The sequence below is a fragment of the Amblyraja radiata genome, chromosome 4, assembly GCF_010909765.2.
Source record: "Amblyraja radiata isolate CabotCenter1 chromosome 4, sAmbRad1.1.pri, whole genome shotgun sequence".
Taxonomy (NCBI): domain Eukaryota; kingdom Metazoa; phylum Chordata; class Chondrichthyes; order Rajiformes; family Rajidae; genus Amblyraja; species Amblyraja radiata.
The window spans coordinates 76047918-76070406 of record NC_045959.1 but is presented as its reverse complement, the minus strand read 5'-3'; the positions used below and the strand labels follow the sequence as shown (position 1 = coordinate 76070406).

The 22489-nt window shown below is 41.2% G+C and overlaps 1 protein-coding gene across 2 annotated transcripts; it reads right to left on the bottom strand.

The window, feature by feature from the left end:
- Window positions 1-22: 22 nt before the first annotated feature.
- On the bottom strand, window positions 23-21497 carry LOC116972287 (syndecan binding protein). Of its 2 annotated transcripts, none has more exons than XM_033019770.1 (9): window positions 21366-21497; window positions 15436-15506; window positions 10220-10298; window positions 8370-8470; window positions 7919-8080; window positions 3194-3369; window positions 1917-2088; window positions 1041-1132; window positions 23-480 (listed from the first exon to the last, which is right to left on the bottom strand). In XM_033019770.1, the coding sequence occupies exons 2-9, from the start codon at window positions 15484-15486 to the stop codon at window positions 426-428; spliced, it is 888 nt and encodes a 295-aa protein (XP_032875661.1). In that variant the 5' UTR covers window positions 15487-15506; window positions 21366-21497; the 3' UTR covers window positions 23-425. The 2 variants fall into 2 exon arrangements, with proteins under 2 accessions (XP_032875661.1, XP_032875662.1); XM_033019771.1 differs by lacking the exon at window positions 21366-21497 and adding an exon at window positions 20753-21037.
- Window positions 21498-22489: the final 992 nt, after the last annotated feature.

Sequence of the window (22489 nt, the reverse complement as noted above, 5' to 3'; positions counted from 1 at the left end):
ATGAGTAAAATAGTTAATGAAATGTGTTCGATATTTTATTTATTCATCAAATTAACTGCATTTTTTACAGTGAATAAAAGACAATGATAGTAATAGTCTAACACATATACACTAATAATGCTACAAACATAACTCTTCATTTGAGGAATCACAATTTCTCTGGTCAAATACTGTCAAATTATAATTCCACACCATATATAAATCAAAAGGATATGGAACCATGAAGTGCATAAAAAGGTATGATCAGAGGCAGTCTGTCAATTCTTTGCAAACAGGTAGCAGAGTAAATAACAGCCCATAATTTGTATATTACTTAGGCAGCACAAGTTAAATCTTATTGTAAGCTGGGTTACTGTTTTAACTAGAGTAGGGTCACCTAGAAGCCGAAACATTAAGTCGTCATAAATCAACACGAAACCATCACTTCACACCTCAGGAATACCATGATCCATTAGGGACTTAACGATGCTTGAGGCCATCCTAGAAAACAAAGGACAAAAATTAAAGATCCCCATTGTTTATTCTATCAAAGTAGTTGTTTCTATATCCACAGGCTATCACTGTGCTACTGGCACACTGAATGTACTCAGTCACTTCCTGCAAATGCTAGGAACAGTATCAATGGCTAATAAATAGGGAGCCAGAATTGTGAAATGAAATCAAAATGCTGCACTACAAGGTCATGCAACAGATGTGGAGAAAAATGCAGCTACTACTTCAGGCCAACCTAAAATATCAACTCGCTTCTTTCTCCATTGATGCTGCTTGACCTTTTTAATAGAAAACATTGATTTATAAATAGTCTTTTCAAATAATTGAAGAGGCAAGAGTTTAATGATTATTGTCAAAAAATAATTTATTTAGGATGTCTGTGTTAGTAGCAAGGCTATTTTTAATACTTATTTTTTTTTAGTATCCATCAGTATTCATTTTCTATTTGAACCATGATGTGCTAAAAATGGTCTGAGATTACAATGTTTTGCTAAGTTAGAGTACATTACTGAAAGTTTCATCTGAACCTAGTTTTAATCAGCATTTACCTCTTCATCATATGTTCATGAATATATGATGGCATGATGGTAATGGTAATTACATTCCCTGCTGTTGCTAGAATATCAGCGCTTTGCGGATCCTGTTCACACATGAAGAAAACAATTAAAACAGAATATACAGTTCCGTTTTTCATGGAGTTTAAATAAAAACACAAATGATGACAAAAAAAAAACATGACTTTGTTTTAACTTTCCCACCACAAACAGTTTTATACCCTTGTCAAGTATGATGAACAATAACTAATGTAGGCAGTTGCTTTAAACATTTGCAAAAATGGTTGGACAGACCTGTAATTTAACAAAGCATGTTTGATCCAGTGACTAAGGGTAGAAGAACCAAGACTACTTGTGGCCTTGAGTAGCTGCATTTGACAAGAATGTCAGTTGTTTTCAGGTAGAATATGTACAAGAAAATATTTTGAAATTTACCTTTATATTTCTGAAAGCCCTTTGAAATTTAAAGAAAATTAAAAGCTTCAATAAACAAAACAATAGATTAAAGCAATTCAAGAAGTAAAGTGCTGGCTCGAAGGGCCAAATGGCCTACTCCTGCACCTATTTCTTATATTTAATAAGACATAAAATGCAAGACCCACTGAAATGGAACAAAGATTTTTATGTACAATTCTAAATAGATACCTTGAGATATTAAATAACAGTAAAGGGTGGAAATACTCGAAGCTCAGGCAACAAGGGAAGAGAAACAATTAACGTTCCAGGTTAAAGAACATCAGAAGTGGAACCATAACTGTCTTTCAACAGCTGCTGTGTTTTACTAACATCTTCAGTTTGTTGATTTTCAATTATCCTGCAATATTATTCAGAATGGTCGCCAAACCTCAGCAAGTGATATATTTCCCTCACCTTCAAGCCAATGATGTTCTGCCCATTAACCTCACAAATGTTATGTTCAGTTAGGAGTCCATTTCTGGCTGCTGAGCTGTCTTTTACAATTGAGGTAATTTTTCCATTCTTGAAAATGAAGCCAACATGTCCTGTGCTGTCTTTGTGCATAGTAATGGTCCGTTCAAAAGGCCTGTGCAAATATATTCCAAGATAATAACACACAGAAGCTAATCCACAAATTTTATTCTGAAGAGTCATTTCTAAGTATTAGTTCAAACATTCTTCTTAGTCCATTAACATGACATTTCTTATACAATACAATACAATTTATTGTCATTTGAGCCTCAGTGAGGCTCAAACGAAATTCTGCTCCAAACATTATATAAAATGTGTAAAACCAACAAATTATGTTGTATTCATACTAACTGCCACAGCAACATACTTAAATGTTGACAATTATGAAGTAATCTGTTATGTAAAACAGTTCATATTGCATTCTCTTGGAAAGATTAATATTTCTAATAGATAGCTTAGCATAAAGTTTTAGAAAGAGTTTCACCCCAAATATTCTTTGAACATGTGAAGTTATTACCATTTTTGTCCCATGAGATAATACCATAGATACTGCCAGTATCTTGGTGTGGTAAAAAAATGGGCAGAACAGAACTATGCTGTCAAATTCATGAAAATAAGGGCCAATATAAACAGGTAGTATCCTGCAAGAATGTTTTTTCCTAGTGGAAAAGTCTAGGGCTGGAAGTCAAACCCTTAAGACAGATGAGCAATTTCTTATCCAAGCTGTTAATCTTTGAGAACAAATGTGGGGTCATTAAGTATATTTACGCCCACATAGACAAAGTTATGGGCAACAGGGAAATAAAAGGCTATGGAGATCAAGCAAGAGTGGAGTCGAGGCCAGAGATCCGATCAATTATCTTACTTAATGGCCTATTCTCGCTTGCCACCTATTTTCTTCAAAGGATTAACAAATTACTCTCAAATTATGCTATTTCAACCATATCATCTTAGCAAGAAATGTATCAAATGCATTCTGGGGCTGGATTAACAACATCCATACTCATCCACCATTTTGGTCATCTTCAACCAGGTTTGTCAGACATAACACATTCTTTACAATGTCAAGCTGATTCTCTCAAATCACTTGCATTATATTTGTTGTACAACTGGGAACCATGCTGGGTTTTACCATAACCAAACCAAATACACATGTGAAAAAAATGTCATGCAAATTAATTGGATTAGAAACCTAAAAATAAGTGAAGAACTGTTTTTACCTGTCACGTACAATGAGACTAATTTTTTGATCAGAAGCTTGTTTCAGCACTTTATGACTCCTGTCACTGCTCCAACCTGCACAATTATCACCATTTATCTGCAGAACCTGGTCACCAAACCGTAAGCCAGCCAAAGAAGCTGGAGAATTGGCCTGTACAAGTTGAACAAAGATACCCTGCGAAGGAGGGGGTTGAAAATTACTTTTGTAATTCCTCGTCCAAATGCATAAAAGTATGCAACAGGCTTGTATTAGCGCATAACTCTTATTAACATCTCCAAGAGGGTCACAATTTCGCAAAAATTACATTAATTCAACCAATATTTGTAGTTGTGGACTCCTTGAATGGAGTCGAGGGGGGATGTAATTCACAAGTGTTGCATCTCTTGCGGTTGCAATGGAAAGTGCCCGGGAAGGGAAGAAAAAGGCCGCTCCCTCCGTAACTCCCTTGTCAATTCTTCCCTTCCCTCCCGTACTACCCCCTCCCCAGGCACTTTCCATTGCAACCGCAAGAGATGCAACACTTGTCCCTTTACATCTCCCCTCGACTCCATTCAAGGACCCAAGCAGTCGTTCCAGGTGCGACATAGGTTCACCTGCATCTCCTCCAACCTCATCTATTGCACCCGCTGCTCTAGATGTCAGCAGATCTACATCGGTGAGACCAAGCAGAGGCTGGGCGATCGTTTCGCCGAACACCTCCGCTCGGTCCGCAATAACAAACCTGACCTCACGGTGGCTCAGCACTTCAACTCCTCCCCTCCCATTCCGTATCCGACCTCTCTGTCCTGGGTCTCCTCCATGGCCAGAGCGAGCAACACCGGAAATTGGAGGAACAGCACCTAATATTCCGCTTGGGGAGTCTGCATCCTGGGGGCATGAACATTGAATTCTCCCAATTTTGTTAGCCCTTGCTGTCTCTTCCTCTTCCTCAGCCATCGGGCTGTCTCCTCCCATCCCTCAGCCTTCGGGCTCCTCCTTTTTCCTTTCTTCTCCCCGCCCCCACCCACATCAGTCTGAAGAAGGGTTTTGGCCCAAAACGTTGCCTATTTCCTTCGCTCCACCCGCTGAGTTTCTCCAGCATTTTTGTGTACCCATCACTTATTTATTTGCCTCTGGACTCCACAATTTGAGACTTGTAATAGAAAAATAAAATCACATGTAGTTAAAGTGTATATTGTCAAATTTTAATAAAGGCCATTTTGGTTTCACCATGTAGAAATTGCAGCTGTGTTTATACATTGTCGTGCGTCTCACCTCCCTCCCTCCCCATTTTGGGGCACCATAATGTTTGGGACTGCTTCACAGGTGTTTGAAATGGCCCAGGTATGTTTAATTTCCTCCTTAATGCAGGTATAAGAGAGCTCTCAGCATCTAGTCTATCCGTCACCTTTGGAAACTTTTATTGCTCTTTATCAACATGAGGACCACAAGTTGTGCCAATGAAAGTATGAGAAGCCATTATTAACAATAAAATAGTTAGAGACATCAGCCAAACCTTAGGATTACCAAGATCAACTGTTTGGAACATCATTAAGAAGAAAGAGTGCACTGGTGAGCTTACTAATCGCAAAGGGACTGGCAGGCCAAGGAAGACCTCCACAGCTGATGACAGAATAATTTTCTCTATAATAAAGAAACCACCTGTCCGACAGATCAGAAACACTTTTCGGGTGTCAATGACCACTGTCCGCAGAAGACTTCATGAACAGAAATGCAGAGGCTACACTGGAAGATGCAAACCACTGGTTAGCCGCAAAAATAGGGTGGCCAGGTTACAGTTTACCAAGCAGTACTTAAAAGAGCAATCACAGTTCTGGAAAAAGGTCTTGTGACCAGATGAGACGAAGATTAACTTATATCAGAGAGTGATGGCAAAACCAAAGTATGGAGGGGAGAAGGAACTGCCCAAGATCCGAAGCATACCACCTCATCTGTGAAACACAGTGGTGGGGGTATTATGACCTGGGCATGTATGGCTGCTGAAGGTACTGGCTCACTTATCTTCATTGATGATACACTGCTGATGGAAGTAGAATAATGAATTCCGAAGTGTATCGACACATCCAATCTGCTCAAGTTCAAACAAATGCCTCAAAACTCATTGGCCTGCGGTACATTGTACAGCAAGACAATGATCCCAAACAAACTGCTAAAGCAACAAAGGAGTTTTTCAAAGCTAAAAAATGGTAAATTCTTGAGTGGCCGTCAATCACCCGATCTGAACTCAAATGAGCATGCCTTTTATATGCTGAAGAGACAACTGAAGGGGACTAGCCCCCAAAACAAGCATGCTAAAGATGGCTGCAATACAGACCTGGCAGAGCATCACTGGAGAAGACACCCAGCAACTGGTGATGTCCATGAATCTCAGACTTCAAGCAGTCATTGCATGCAAAGGATATGTAACAAAATACTAAACATGACTACTTTCATTTACATGACATTGCTGTGTCCCAAACATTATGGAGCCCTGAAATTGGGGGTGGGGTGGGGGGCGATGTGTAAACACCTCTGTAATTTCTACATGGTTATTAAAATCTGACAATGTGCACTTTAACCATATGTAATTTTTTTCTATTACAAATCTCAAATAACACAAGAGGCAAATAAACAAATGATGGGTCTTTGTCCCAAACATTAGGAGGGCACTGTACTTTCATCAAAAGGGATGGATTAAAGCAATATTCAGAGTACCAAAGAATTGCTGAGTCACTGCAGCATTTTGTGTCTACCTTTGCATAATATACATCCTTAGTTGTGTCCAAAGTGGTTTCCAACCAATTTGGTTTTAATTTAAATGCTTCTGTAGTGAAGCACAGCAGCCAACTTTTAAAGAGCTCCATAGAGAGATATTTTAGGAAAATCAATAAAATTTACCAAAGAGAAAATACTGGCCTAGACATCAAACCTCATCTTCAAAAGAAATGCAGATGACCTGGCTATGCAGGTATAGCTTTGTATGTAATCTATATTACTAAAAGTAAGATCTTGACCACTTCCTGTTTTTCTATTTCATGATTTTAGAACAAATGCTGCCACTTACGGCTATGTTTTTTGGCCATCTTACTCAGAGTCCCCCTCCGCTGCGCAGGATAAGAGGGTTTTTCCCATCGAAGAAAAATAAAAGTGTTATTAATGTTTTTAAAATGTTGAAATTCTCTCTGCTGCCCCTGCTGGGGGGAGGGACTATAAAACCCAAAGTGTTGTGCCTCAGTCAGTCTCTGCAAGATGGGGGAAGTGAGAGGGTCAGTCTCTCAGTCCGAGCTGTGAATAACACTGAACACATGTCTACTAAACTGTGGTTTTGCTGACTGAGTGCCCTTAATGTGGTTTGAAAATGAAAATGTGGTTGGGTTGAAGTAAAAGCACTGCAAATGGTTGGTGGGGGTTTAGGTTGAAGTAAAAGCACTGCAAATGGTTGGTGGGGGTTTGGGTTGAAGTAAAAGCACTGCAAATGGTTGGTGGTCTAAACTTGACAACTTCCTGTTTGCACTGTATATTGATTTTAGATAAAACACTACCACTATGATTTTTGGCCATCTTACTCAGTCCCCCTCCGCTCATCAGGTGCAGAGGATTCTTCCCATCAATGAAAAATAAAAGTGTTATTAGTGTTTAAAAAATGCTGAGAATCTCTCTCCTGTCAAACACGCCATGAAGGCAACACCTTTCCCGGTGGGAGGGATTATAAAACCCAGAAGTGTGGGTGCGGCTCAGTCTCTGCATGATGGGGGAGGGAGAGGTCACGACTCTCTGAGTTGTGAATCAAATGAACACACTGAATGTCTACTGAACTGTGAGTGTGGTGTTTTGTGTGGTTTTATGGTGGTTTCACCCTGCTTGAAATGGTATGAAACTGCATTTGAATGTGGCGGCCTTGCACCCTGCATAAAACGATATGAAACTGCATTTGAATGTAGTGGCCTTGCACCCTGCTTGAAATGGTAGGAAACTGCACGTGAATTCTGTGGCCTTGCACCCTGCTTGAAGTGGTATGAAACTGCACTTGAATTTGGTGGCCTTGCACCCTGCTTGAAGTGGTTGGAAACTGCACTTGAATTTGGTGGCCTTGCACCCTGCTTGAAGTGGTAGGAAACTGCACGTGAATTCTGTGGCCTTGCACCCTGCTTGAAGTGGTATGAAACTACACTTGAATTTGGTGGCTTTGCACCCTGCTTGAAGTGGTTGGACACTGCACTTGAATTCGGTGGCCTTGCACCCTGCTTGAAGTGGTAGGAAACTGTACTTGAATTTGGTGGCCTTGCACCCTGCTTGAAGTGGTAGGAAAATGGATTTGAATTAGGTGGCCTTGCACCCCGCTTGAAATGGAATTTCAAGGAATAGCCGTGAGTCAACTGCCAGCCCACCAGCCGTGAGTGAGTTGCCAACACATCGGGCTTGAGGGACTGAGTTGCCACCCCAAGAATCCATTTGGCCCACAATGTCCATACTAGCTCTCTGGAGACCAGCCCACAACACCCATACCAGCGCTCCAGGAAGCCCCCCACCCCACTGGCCACCAATATTGGAATTGGTGGAGAGGTGGAATATTGCGTTGGGGGACCAGCCATATCATGGGTCCCACTTAGTCTAGTTACAGATAAAAATACTTGTTTTCAGTATTCATCTTAGTAATATCCATAAATACAGAAGATATGTAAAGAATCTTTACCAAAACACAAATTTCTTAAAAAGTTCAAAGTTACAGTTAAGTGGTACTTACATTGTCAATTGATTTAAGGCGAATGCCAATCTTGCCATCTTGATCTTTGCAGAGTATTATTTCCCGAATACCTTTCTTTACTTCAGCTCTCTGGAGGCCCACGTCATTTCCAGTCACTGGTGCCACCATGTTATTGAGACTGGATGGTCTGGCAACAGTTTGCTGTTTATATTGAATATAGATTTTTTTTAATTTTCCTCTGCTCATCACATGAATTTGCCCCCCAACCCGCACCCACCCAATGGCTACATTGTTTTATCCCAATACCAGCTGAAAACAAAAGCAAATGATGCAAGTAGCACTTATTTTTATGTCCTGACGTGGGGATTTCAACCTGGTCAAACATTCTAGCTAAGGTTTGACTAGCATAACGCTTGAGAAGATAAACATTGAGAAATACTTCTTAATCATGCTATATTGTATAGAGGCCATGAAATGAATTAATACTTACATCAGAAGCTACAACCAGGCTCATATTCTTTTGTATCTCTTCATTATTCAGATCAAGCCCCATATACTGCGACAATTCAGGATACAGACGGGGGTAAAGGGCTGTAATATTATTTATAATTTAGTTTTAGAAAGACAATATAGTGTTACGAACAAAAGGTTCATTTGCAAGTACAGCCAATGGACTACTTTTTATGGCAGTTACTTTGGTACGATAGAAATACAGCAAACTATCACCAAAAGCCATGGAACAGTAAGTACATTTTATTTATATAGCACGTTTAAATCAACTCGCGTTGAAACCAAAGTGCTTTACATAAAAGAAATGATAAAGTTTCTGTACATCCATGGAAAAATTAAAAATAAGAAAAATGACATAACGCATTATAGAATTCAACATGAATGTCTCCCCACGACAGAATCAAAATTTTCCACTGTGGGGAAAGGCAGCAAAAAGTTAAGTCCTCTTTCTCTGTGAAACACCCGAGGTCGGGGCCTATTTGTGGCCTCCGCAGCCAATCCGATGGTTTCAGACCCTCAACAGAGAGTAGATAATCTGTTTTCCAAATGTAGATTGACAATAGGTACAGGAGTAGGCCCTTCGAGCCAGCACCGCCATTCAATGCGATCATGGCTGTCAAGAGTCAGAATTTGGATAATGGTAGGATGATCAAATTTGCAGAAAGTGTTTAGTGGGCTCTGGCATAGTTTTTTTTTTAAATCAAAGTCATCAATATTTGATATCTATATGTAGGGAATGTAAACCACATAACTGAATTTATTAAAATACAAAAAATGTGCAGCAACGGGCGAACTGAATGGGAGTATAAATAGCAACATTAAATTACTAAGAGTTAATAATAGATTGAGTGATGAGGTATTTGGGGCAATAAGTTTCAAAGTAAGCAAATACAGAGTAATTTGCATGACCTAAAACAAGATAGAAAACAGAAAGTGTATAGCTAGCAGTGTGGGTCCAAAGAGAATCAGAGGATAGAGGGGAGGGTTCATGTGTATAGATTCAAACAGTATCGAAGGTTTTTTTTTAAATCAAAGACAAATGCTGTAGGACTGAAGCACACCAATTACAATCATGATGCAGTCCTGGTTACTCCATACCTTGAGCTCAGCATTAAAAGGGCATAAAGAATAATACCTGGGCTCAGAGTTCAATTAAAAGAACAGATTTCAGAAATTGGGATCTTATTCCACAGAATTTAAGTTATTTACTGATTTGATAAATTCAAGATATTAAGGCTGTCGAAAGGAAGAATGGAAACAATGGAAGAAAGGAAGAATGGAAACAATTTCAACTGACTGAGGAAACTACATACACTAGCCTATAACCTCAAAAAGAAAAACAAGATGTTTCAGGAATGAAGTTAAAAAATATTTCTACCTTTAGAGAATCATTGAAATTTCATAAGCATTAAAAATAAAGGGAAATGTAGTTATTTGAAAAGCAAGTAGAATTTCTTAGTCTAAAGAAAATTAGAACTTCCACAGTTCCTGAGCTAACTTTATCCTTCATCATAAAACTATAGTTCAAAGAGACAAGAGACATTTATTGTCACATGCACCAATTGGTACAGTAAAATTTGTGATCACCATACAGCCATACAAATAAAAAAAAACACAGAACACGATTGTCTTTAACACAAACATCCTCACAGCGGAATCAAAGTTTCCCACTGTGAGGGAAGGCACCAAAGTTAAATCCACAACATAACCAGCAGTGCAATAAGGAAATACAATGATTGACACCAGAGCATTACGTTATTAAAAACACCAATATATTATGAGCAATGCCACATTCCAAACTCTTTCTTCTCCACCATTTCATCAACTTACCTCCATCTGACTGTTCAGAAGTTGCAGTTTCAGATAAGATTGCGAGATTTCCAGAATTCGCCACATAGGAAGATTGAGCCTGAAAAGTATGTTGAACATTTGATAATGGCATTTCAATAAACACTTTTTCACATTGTTAAATATCCCTATTAAGGTCTAAAGAAAAGGAAATACAAATACCTTTGAAGCCATTGTGCAACTAAGCAGCTACCTGCAATGCTGCAGTTTGATGTTGGGTGTTGCAGAGATTCAGAATTAGACTCTGATGATTAAGGAGCAATATAGTTCTTACTCGGGATGATGTGTGATTTAGATAGGAAACTGCAGGTGATGTTTAATGCTCATACTGTCCATGCCCCTATAGTTGTTGGAGTTCATAGGTATTAGAGGTACTTCCTGTGCTGCCCAGGCAAGTCATTGCAGTATATTTTGCAGATGGTGATGGAGAATGGTGGATGGAGCAACAATTAAATGGGCTGTTTTTTTCTTGATTGCAACACAACTATGCTGGAATCTTGAGCAAAACACAAAGTGCTGGAGAAACAGCAGGTCAGGCAGAATTCCTGGAGGGAATGTATAGGCGACGTTTAGGCTCCGGACCCATCTTCAAACTCTGAAGAATTGTCCTGACCCAAAACGTTGCCTACCCATTGCCTCCAGAACTGTCACCTGACCTACTGCGTTCTTCCAGCACTTTGTATTTTTCTTGATAGTTTTGGGCTTTCAACTGTTGATGGGACTACTTATCGACGCAAGTAGACAGCATTCGATTACTCTCAGAGAAGAGTGCCATGTAGACGAGGCAAGGCCATGGATACTATAGGGCTTGGCTGGCAAGTTCCCACATCAGCATACCTATCCTCCGACTCCTCTTGTACCTACTCTACTTATATGGTTGATTCACGTATGTGCTGGTTATTTGTGACCACCCACAACGTTATGTAAATTGTGGGTATGCTAGACATTCAAAGGATTGCACATCATCAAGGACGTTTTGCAAAGACATATCCTTGCAAAGAGAACTTTCCATGGTCAACTGGACTGGGAACAATCTTACCCTGTTTGAATATGGTACCCAGGTCAAAATCAGGTAGTCCATCTAGCTTCATTCTTATTCTGTTTCAATGTTTTACACTTATTCTGATTTTAATGCAAATAGCTCATTAGACTATTCCAGACAGCCAGTAAGAATAAAACATAGAAAATAGATGCAGGGGTATACCATTCATCCCTTCAAGCCAGCAGCGCCATTCAATATGATCATGGCTGATCATCCAAAATCATTACGCCGTTCCTGCTTTCTCCCCATATCCCTTAATTCAGTTAGCCCTAAGAGCTATATCTAAACTCTCTCTTGAACATATCCAGTGAATTGGCCTCCACTGCCTCTGTAGCAGAGAATTCCACGGTGAAGTTACTCCAGCTTTTTTGTGTCTATCTTCAGTTTCAACCAGTTCCTTCTTACACACTCAATCACTGCTACACCACCATCACGAACACCTACTTTTCCATCTGCTGCCTGCATTTGGACATCTGACCACCTGGCTATGCTTCTTCCTGTGTACAGGCAGAGATGAAAGAGGGTGGCACCAGCAACATTTTGGTTTCACCATGTAGAAATTACATAGTCCCCCCATTTCAAGGCACCATTATGCTTGGGACACAGCAATGTCATGTAAATGAAAGTAGTCATGTCTAGTATTTTGTTGCATGTCCTTTGCATGCAATGACTGCTTGAAGTCTGCGATTCATGGACATCATAGGTTGCTGGGCATCTTCTCTGGTGATGCTCTGCCAGGCCTATATTGCACCCATCTTTAGCTTATGCGTGTTTTGGGGGCTAGTCCCCTTCAGCTTTCTCTTCAGCATATAAAAGGCATGCTCAATTGGGTTCAGATCAGGCGATTGACTTGGCCACTCAGGAATTTACCATTTTTTAGCTTTGAAATACTCCTTTGTTGCTTTAGCAGTATGTTTGAGATCATTGTCTTGCTGTAGAGTGAACTGCCGGCCAATGAGCTTTGAGGCATTAGTTTGAACTGATCGATCCATGACCATGACCGATCTGTATATATGTCTGTGTAAAACGGCCCTTGTGACAAGGCTTGCCCTCGATCACAGCTTTTGAGTTAAGTCAACACAAAACAATAAGATGCTAATTTCCTAGTATGAAAATGATCATAATTTTTTTAATACTCAAGATATGAAAGTGAATTAGGTAAATATTAAAGGTTGTTTTATGCTTTATCTGATGGGATAAATTACAGGCTTGATTTTTTAAATCTCAAAAATTAGTAAAATTCCTACATGATGCTACTACCATCAGCAGTTGTATCATCAATGAAGATAAGTGACCCAGTACCTGCAGCAGCCATACATGCCCAGGCCATAACACTCCCACCACCATGTTTCACAGATGAGGTGGTATGCTTTGGATCTTGGGCAGTTCCTTCTCTCCTTCATACTTTGCTCCTGCCATCACTCTGATACAAGTTAATCTTCGACTCATCTGTCCACAAGACCTTTTTCCAGAACTGTGGTTGCTCTTTTAAGTACTTCTTGGCAAACTGTAACTTGGCCATCCTATTTTTGTAGTTAACCTGTGGTCTGCATCTTGCCGTATAGCCTCTGCATTTCTGTTTATGAAGTCTTCTGCGGACAGTGATCATTGACAAATCCACACCTGACTCCAGAAGAGTGTTTCTGATATGTCGGACAGGTGTTTGGGAATTTTTCTTTATTATAGAGAATTCTTCTGTCATGTACTATGTTATGTTCTGTTATGTTCTAGCTAGAGGATCTGGGGTGATGGAGGAACTGAAGAAAACCCACATAAGGCAGGAAATGGTGTTGGGTAGACTGATGGGACTGAAGGCTGATAAATCCCCAGGGCCTGATGGTCTGCATCCCAGGTACTTAAGGAAGTGAGCTAGAAATTGTGGACACATTGGTGATCATTTTCCAATGTTCTACAGATTCAGGTGGATTGGAGGGTAGCTCCTTTCAGAATGGCAGGCAGTGACTAGTGGGGTACCGCAAGGCTCGGTGCTGGGACCGCTCTATTTACAATATATATTAATGATTTAGGTGAAGGGATTTCAAGTAACATTAGCAAATTTGCAGATGACACAAAGCTGGGTGGCAGTGTGAACTGTGAGGAGGATGCTATGAGAATGCAGGGTGACTTTGACAGGTTGGGCGAGTGGGCAGATGCATGGCAGATGCAGTTTAATGTGGATAAATGTGAGGTGATCCACTTTGGTAGCAAAAATAGGAAGTAAGATTATTATCTAAATGATGTCAAGTTGGGAAAAGGGGAAGTACAATGGGATCTGGTGATCCTTCTTCATCAGTCAATGAAAGTAAGCATGCAGGTACAGCAAGCAGTGAAGAAAGCGAATGACATGTTTGGCCTTCATAACAAGAGTTGAGTATAGGAGCAAAGAGGTCCTTCTGCAGTTGTACAGGGCCCTAGTGAGACCACACCTGGAGTATTGTGTGCAGTCTTGATCTCCAAATTTGAGGAACAACATTCTTGCTATTGAAGGAGTACAGCGTAGGTTCACAATTCCCAGGATGGCGGGGGCTGTCATATGCTGAGAAAATGGAGCGGCTGGGCTTGTATACTCTGGAATTTAGAAGGAAGAGAGGGGATCTTATTGAAACATAAGATTATTAAGGGTTTGGACACGTTAGAGGCAGGAAATATGTTCCCGATGCTGGGGAGTACAGAACCAGGGACCACAGTTTAAGAATAAGGGGTAAGCCGTTTAGAACGGAGATGAGGAAACACTTTTTCACAGAGAGTTGTGAGTCTGTGGAATTCTCTGCCTCAGAGGTCGGTTCTCTGGAAAGTTTCAAGAGAGAGCTAGATAGGGCTCTTGAAGATAGCAGAATCAGGCGAAACGGGGATAAGGCAGGAACGGGGTACTGATTGTGGATGATCAGCAATTATCACATTGAATGGCGGTGCTGGCTTGAAGGGCCGTATGGCCTACTCCTGCACCTATTATCTATCAGCTGTGGAGGTCTTCCTTGGCTTACCAGTCCCTTTGCGATTAGTAAACTCACCAGTGCTCTCTTTTTTCTTCATGATGTTCCAAACAGTTGATTTTGTTAAGCCTAAGGTTTGGCTGATGTCTAACAGTTTTATTCTTGTTTCTCAGTCTCATAATGGCTTATTTGACTTTCATTGGCACAACTTTGGTCCTCATGTTGATGAATAGCAATAAAAGTTTCCAAAGGCGATGGAAAGACTGGAGGAAAGACTATGTGCTGTGAAGTTTCTTATACCTGCATTAAGGAGGCATTTAAACACATCTGAGCAATTACAAACACCTGTGAAGCCATGTGTCCCAAATATTATGATGCCCTGAAATGGGGGGGAATATGTATAAATACAGCTGTAATTTCTACAGTGAAACCCAAATGTATAAAAACACCCTTTAATACAATCTGACAATGTGCACTTTAACCACATGTGATTTTTTTTCTATTACAAAGCTCATATTGTGGAGCACAGAAGTAAATAAATAAATAAATAATGGATCTTTGCCCCAAACATTATGGAGGGCACTGTATTTCTGGCCACACTACTGCAAGCCTATCTAGGTATTGTGAAGAAAAGATAACCAAGTTAAGATCTAACAAAAAGCAACTGGGTTGCCCAGATTGTACAATGTGTCATTGATTACCAACAACATAAAAATCCACAGACAATGTTATGTTTTCATGTGATCATTTAAACCTCAATAATTTGTAGATGTATTAAATATATTAAAATCCTTAGAAAAAAGACTTTCTGACAACCAATTAATGCAGCAGTAAGTAAATTTCTAGATGACTTGGAAAAAATTACAGAAACATTTAAAGCAAAAATAAATTAAAATGACCATTCACATTAGGCCAAAAGGAGAAACACTGAATGATACAACACAGAACATTGTCATTTTGAGACCAGAGATCAAGTTTGGCAGAAGTCAAAAAGACTGAAGAATTGAATGATATATTAAGTTAAACTATATTGGTGTCACAGGAACCTATGCTTCTTAAAAAAAATAAAAACAAGCACTTCCACAAACTCTCTATTTTGTCCACTACCTCTTTGCTTCATCATGGAGAACTGTGCAGTCAATTGCATTGTTACCTCCTGACAGTGTTGTGCACAGCAATAGATTCATAACTCGCAAATACAGAGTACTACTTTCAGCACTTACCTGGATCACCTTGTCCACTTTAAGGTCTTCTAGGGATGGATACAAAGACATGTTTGGTCAAATGTAAAAGCCTGAAGGAGAAAGAAAAATCTATAGTCAGCATACAATTTTGTGATTTAAAATATTTTACAATCTCTCCTTTACAAAATAAATATACATACACAAATTCATCCTTTGAAATAATGCAAAAATGGCTTCCTGTCCTTTTCAATAAATAAACAATATTTTCTGATTCATAAGAATATTACAAAAATTATTGCTTAAGCTTTGTGTTCCTGTAAATTTAATGTGGAAATTAAAAAGGCCAGGGATTCAGACATTACATACTTTTGTAAAATAGAAAATATTAATTTAACCACATGGATGAAATACCATTTCAATAACCACCTTCTACCATTGTACAAATGCTAGGATTTACCATGACAACCACCATGCAGAGTACAGAAATTATTATACTGTAGAACTATGACACTGGAAGTAGAGTACACACAAATTACATCGCAATACCTAAAGACAATTTGAAATGCACTAATATCAGTAATAGTCCTTGAAAGGCAATGATATAATAAACATATCAAGGAAGAATGAGATCAAATGTGTAATGTAGGTTCTATGCTTCCAATGACACACACATATAGCCAGGAATAACACTGTGGCAAGAAATAGGCATGCAATTTGTACATGTGGCCAAAAACATGTAAAAAAAGTCCAAATGAACATTATATTAATCGGTGCACAACAGAATCAGAAATTTAGGACACTAGATCTATCACTCGTAATTACACTAATTTGGAAATGTATGTTGGGTACTGGATGTGCAATGTAGTCCTATGTGGCGCCGACCTGTAGGGGGTATGGCTGCCTAGCCTGCAGCTGTCTGTTTTTCATTTCTTTTTTCTTATTTTTAGTTAGTTTAGTGTTTTGTTTTTAAGGAGGTCTAGCTTTTTTATGTGTGGGGGAGGAGGGGGGGGGGGGGGGGGAAGGGGGAAACTAATTTTCAGGGTCCCTACCTGGTCGGAGATGCAGCTTTTCTCCGGGCTGCACTTTCGACCCGTCCTCGCGGCCTACCAGCGGGCCTGGAGCGGCATTTCCTGAGGGGACCGCCCGGAGCCTCGGCATCGGCGGCGGCTGCGGGTCCGAGGAGCGAGGGGACTGCCTGGAGCCTCGGCATCGGCATCGGCTGCGGAGCTGCGGGTCTGAGGACGGCGGTGCAGTGCTGGAGCGCCATTGCGGGGCGGGCGGTGCCTTGCCTGGGTCGCCGCGCTGGAACTCCGGTGAGCTGGGACCGGCGTTAAAAACATCGCGGAGCTGCGGGTGGCGGCGCTGAACTTTACATCGGGAGCCTGGGATCTCTCGATGAGATCGCCAGTTGAGCTCCATTCGGCGCGGCCTTGTCGGCTCCGGAAGCCACGGTCTCGAGTAGGGAGGCGGCCGTTCCAGGGTTCCCAGGCCGCTAAGAGGACTCTCCCGATGCCGGAACATCATCACCCGGCGAGGACGGCCTGGAACATCGGGCCTCCGTAGAGGCAACTGTGGAGGCCTCAATAGGCCCGACTATGGGTGGACATTGGGGATGGGACTGGACTTTGTGCCTTCCCCCATAATGGGAACCATTGTGGGGGGATGTTTTTATGTTAAAGCTATTTATTATTGTTATGTTTGTATTCTTTTTTATGTGCTGCATTGGGAAAAAGAATTTCACTACACCTAGGTGTATGTGACAATAAATCAACCTTTGAACCTTTGAATAACTTGTACTGAGACATATTAGGATTTCTTAAAAGTCAAAAAGATCTGCAATACAGAAAATTTTGAAATACAGACCAGAATTAATGGAACAAGTTGGAGGCCACAGAGAATAATAATGAGTAGGGCAAAGTGATGAATAGATTCACTGCATTTCTGCTGCATAATGTTGGAGGTATAATAGCTTATGAACAACGCTGCCAAGGTAGCTGGCAACATTTGAGTCTTTGGACCAATGGCACTAATAGGGTTTCAAAGCAACAATGGCAATATTGTAGGGGTAGCTGAATTCACCTTGGCGATGAATTGAAAATAGATTTTAAACAGAGGTGAAAGGAGTTTAACATGATGACTAGTTAGATTGATCAAACAGGATACTTTTGGGCTCCAATGTTAAAAATGGGTAACATTTGACACATCCAAAGTGTAATATTTCACAAGCCAATTTATTATACAAAGGCAATCATAGGTATCAAGTACCAATGGGAGAGAAACAATTATGATTAGAATGTATGGAAAAGATAACTTTGTAAATATAGATAATGCTACTGAGCAAACCTAAAGGGTTTGCTCAATGCCAAACAAAAGAAATACACAAGAAATGTTAGGACATAGGACTTAGATATTGAATAGAGGTAGCGGGCTACCAAATTTGAATCATGAAAACCAGAAGAAATGACAAATATGGGACAACCCTAGGACATGAAGGAATTTGAGTCTTTGGGTCAATGGAACTGATGCAGAATTTACAGTGACACCTCATTTAGTGTTCAGTATACAATCCCAAGAATTTGAGCACCACTGTGCCAGTAATGGAGTGCTAACCCCTGCCCTCTGCTGGCAGTCCTGCGATAATTAAATTGTAATCTCATCACTCCTTAGCTCAGAGTAGATTGAACATCAGACTGAATGCTGATGTTGGGCAGGCTGCGGCAGGTGATGTGGCTATTCAGCACTGAGATGCAGAGGGACAGAACTTCATCCAAGCCATCACAACAAGTATGGGGAAACAAGGAACTGCAGATGTTGTTTTTACAAAAAAAAGTGCTGAAGTAACTCAGTGGGTCAAGCAGCATCTCTGGAAGACATGGATGGGTGATGCTTCAGGTTAGGACCCTTCTTCTTCAAGTATGGGCACTGACAGGAACTGGCAATGGATGCTCCAGTGTGTTGAAAGAACAGCCAAAATCCTACAATCCTGTTGCATGTGATGGAAACTGCTGTCGCTGCCACTATTTGGCTGCACAGCTCTCCGCCAGCCAGATATTTCTCCACGATATAAGCTCACGGACCAACAGTGCAAAGCATCTCAGCAGGCAGGGGTTGGCACCTAGTTTCCCAGCACAGCAGGGTGCAAGCAAGCAAGCAGATATCTTCAGCAGAGAAATGTCCAGATTCTAAGACTGAGAGCCAAAACTAATAGATCAGCATTGTTTGAGATTACCCTAAGTAAGGTAATAGTGTAAATGTAAGAATATGAATTTTAAATAAGAACAATTAATATTTATTGACTTTCAATAATTTCAAATTAATGAGTGAGCGGAACACGGCACGGGACAAATACAGAGAGTGATCATTCTCGCAGCAGATGCACTAGGATATAATTCTGCTCCATATTTAAATAAAACTTCAAGACTTTACCCTTAATTGTCCATAAATATTGCCACAAGTATCCTAAGGAACACTGTATGTTAAGAACATTATATTCAAAGGTGACAGTCATTCCACATAGAACTCTGGCACTTTCCTAAGAATGTTCAGGACCCCCATAGAAATGTACAAAGTCATACAAGCCCTGAACCTCCGACTGATCACGTTTGACAGGATCACCATGTTCCACAGAGGGCGAACTTGCAGTTGCCAGCAATCTGCCAGCTAAACCCACAACACTCTGGTGCAGAAACAGCAACCATATTTACATGAGGAGCAACAGCAGCAAGGAAAACAAGTACTAGGTAATTTATATTGCATTAATTTAATTCTAGCCAATATTGTAGTTTCTCTATTTAATTGCAAGCTCTTTTTAAAAATATTTCTCAATGTTTGGCATTCAATCTCTTTGATAATCCATTCAGACTAAGGCTTACTGATTGTCAAAATACTTCAGTGGGAATCAGAAAGCCCCCTCTGCTCAGGTCCCCATTGATCAACTTGGCTTTTTTTGGGGAGGAATACACCGGGTCAAATTTAAGATTAGAGCAGTTTAGGTGGACAAATAACAGATCAAAATGGGAAAGGTTCAAGCTATATTACTTCAGATCGAACGATACCCTTAGCCCATTAAGTGCATTACATACACACAACGCATTATCATTGCTTGTCAAATGCAAGGACTGCCAAGGAAAAAAAATTTCAGCTGTGCAATCATAGAAACATAGAAAATAGGTGCAGGAGTAGGCCATTCGGCCCTTCGAGCCTGCACCGCCATTCAATATGATCATGGCTGATCATCCAACTCAGTATCCTGTACCTGCCTTCTCTCTCCATACCCCCTGATCCCTTTAGCCACAAGGGCCACATCTAACTCCCTCTTAAATATAGACAATGAACTGGCCTCAACTACATTCTGTGGCAGAGAATTCCAGAGATTCACCACTCTCCGTGTAAAAAATGTTTTTCTCTGTAAAAAAATCAAACTCAAGTAGATTTTTCTTTTGGGTGGTGGCAGAAGGCGGAATATAGATATTTATAGAAACATGTTTACAGGTGACATCACTTCTAGAAAAAAAATGCCAAGTCAGTCATACAGCACGAAAACAGGCCCTCCAACCTAACTTGCCCATGCCGACCAAAGTCATCACAAAGTCTGTTATTTACACTTAAGATTAAAAATTATCCAAAGATCACAAAGTGATTTGGCAAAAATGGAAAACGGTAACTCGAGACATTTGACATTAAATATCTTCATAATTCTTCCAATTTCCGGACAAACTACGATCATTATAGATCAAATATTTTCAAAACTTCTCTTTCCCCCTCCGAGTTCAAACAATCTCAATGTTTTGAATAATATGCATTTAAATCTGCTTTAGCTTCAAGGCAACGCGGCCCATCGATCAGATTAAAATAAAATGCGATGCTTATTCCTGACTTGTAGTCTCATCAAATATTAAGACAATTCAAAAACCAGCTACAACTCAGCGTATATGGAAACTCAAGCTAGTTGTCCACTACTATTCATCCCGTCGCCTCGAAACCTACAATACTTCAGTGAAAGGCAGTAAAATCTCACAAAATAGTACAACCACCTTACAATTAGTCACGATCAGCTCCCGAAGTTATTTGCCTTTGTTTTAAGCAAACGCGACGGGCCCATATAACTAAACATAAACAAAGTAATGAAGGAACTCAGTGGATCAGACAATATTTGTGGAAGGAAATGGACATATGACTTTCGGAACGTGACCCTTCTTCAGACTGATGAGGAAGGAACTGCAGCGAAGATTGACACAAAATGTTGGGAGTAACTCAACGGGTCAGGCAGCAGCTCTGGAGAGAAGTCGTTTCGGGTCGAGACCCCTTTTCAGTTTGTCAGTCTTCCCCCACGAATGCCGCCTCACCCGCTGATTACCTCAAGCAAGTTTGTTTTCTGCCCGAGATTCCAGCAACTGCAGTCTCTTGTGCTGCTCGACTCTTTAACTCGTTCAGAGATGCTCTAATCGTTTCCCCTCGTTCTCCAACCTCCTTCCGTGGCCTTTCTGAAGAGATGTAGCAACCCCGGCGTGGTCTTTCCTTATGCCCAGATGCCGTCTGACCCGCTTGCAGAGATATTTGCTGTCCCGCTGAGTTACGCCAGCATTTTTGTGTCCATCTGCAGATTGTGTTTTTTTTCCGGGACCTTTAGCTTTCGTTTCAGGTTTGCAGCGGCTACTGCAGCAGCGGCGCCCGCCCCTTCGCCGGGTGACGTCGGCGCCGCGGCTCGAGGGGTCCGGGCCCCCGTCAGGAGCTTGGCGCGCGCCCCGATAACGCCGCCGGGTGGGGGGGAGGTCGGGGTCGGGGTCGGGCCCAGTCAACAACCCCTCACCCTCACCCCCCGTTCGCACAACCCCACCCCAGTCCCGTCTCGTCCGTCTGCCACGACCACCCGCGATTTCTTTCACCCCACTACGCAACAAAAGAACGAATAGACGGGGCTGATGATAAAACAAATATGAGGATAAAAGCGGGGTAGACGGCCGATTCACCTGAGTTGAAATGCGGGAACTGTGAACGGGAACCAGACGACGCCGAGACACAGCCTTTCCTCTCCTCGGTCTGACTGTTGCACCGTGACGTGATGCGGCTCGAGACGCCGGAAGGAAGCGCGTCACGGAAACAGGCGGCAGTCCCGGCAACGCCCGGTGGGGAGGCCGGTTGCCAGGGGCAACCGCTGGAGGACAGACACTCAAGACCGGAGATGTCGAGCAAAAGGTACTGCAGATGCTGGTTTAAACCGAAGACCAATTTATCTCCTGGGATAAATAAAGTTCTATCGTATCGTAAACAGACAGCATCTCTGGAGAGAAGGAATGGGGGACGATTCAGGTCGAGACCCTTCTGCACCAGTCTGAAGTTTTGTTCTCTCATTTTTAATATTCTTTAGAGTGTAGTATGTTTACATATTCTGTTGTGTTGCTGCAACTAAGAATTTTATTGTTCTATCTGGGACAAATGACAATAAAACACTATTGACTCTCTCTGGACCCGAAACGTTACCTATTCCCTTTTCTCCAGCAATTGAGAAAAGTCCCGCTGAGTTACTCCAGCATTTTGTGCCTATTATCGGTGTAAACCAGCATCTGCAGTTCCTGTGTAGGATGGAACTGCAGATGCTGTTATAAACCGAAGATAGACACTGCCTGTCCCGCTGCATTTTGTGTCTATCTGCAGCTCCTCCCTACATAAGGCTGCACATTGCAACCTGGGCTGTTGAACAAGGGGAGTGAGATCCTCGGATGGGTGCTCTGTCAATGAATTAGCTCAACGTGTACAGGGCAACTGTTCAATCAATCCAGCAACCGCGCCAGCAATCTCAACAATCCCCTGATAGATATAAAATGTAGGAGTAACTCAGCGGGTCAGACAGCATCTCTGAAAAAGGGTCTCGATCCGAAACGTCATCCATTCCTTCTCTCCAGAGATGCTGCCTGTCCCGCTGAGTTACTCCAGTTTTTTGTGTCTCTCTGGAGAACATGATGATAGGTGACATTTCGGGTCGATACATCCTTTTCTCCAGAGATGCTGTCTGACCCGCTGAGTTACTCCAGCATTTTGATTCTATTTTACGATACGATAGAACTTTATTTATCCCATGAGAGAAATTGGCCTT

Coding starts and splice junctions, on each gene's coding strand:
- LOC116972287 (XM_033019770.1), bottom strand. CDS start 15,486: ATGTCTTTGTATCCATCCCTAGAAGACCTTAAAGTGGACAAGGTGATC. Junction 3,370..7,918: donor GCCTTAAATCAATTGACAAT/GTAAGTACCACT, acceptor CCTCCTTCGCAG/GGTATCTTTGTTCAACTTGT. Junction 2,089..3,193: donor AGTCTCATTGTACGTGACAG/GTAAAAACAGTT, acceptor ATATTTGCACAG/GCCTTTTGAACGGACCATTA.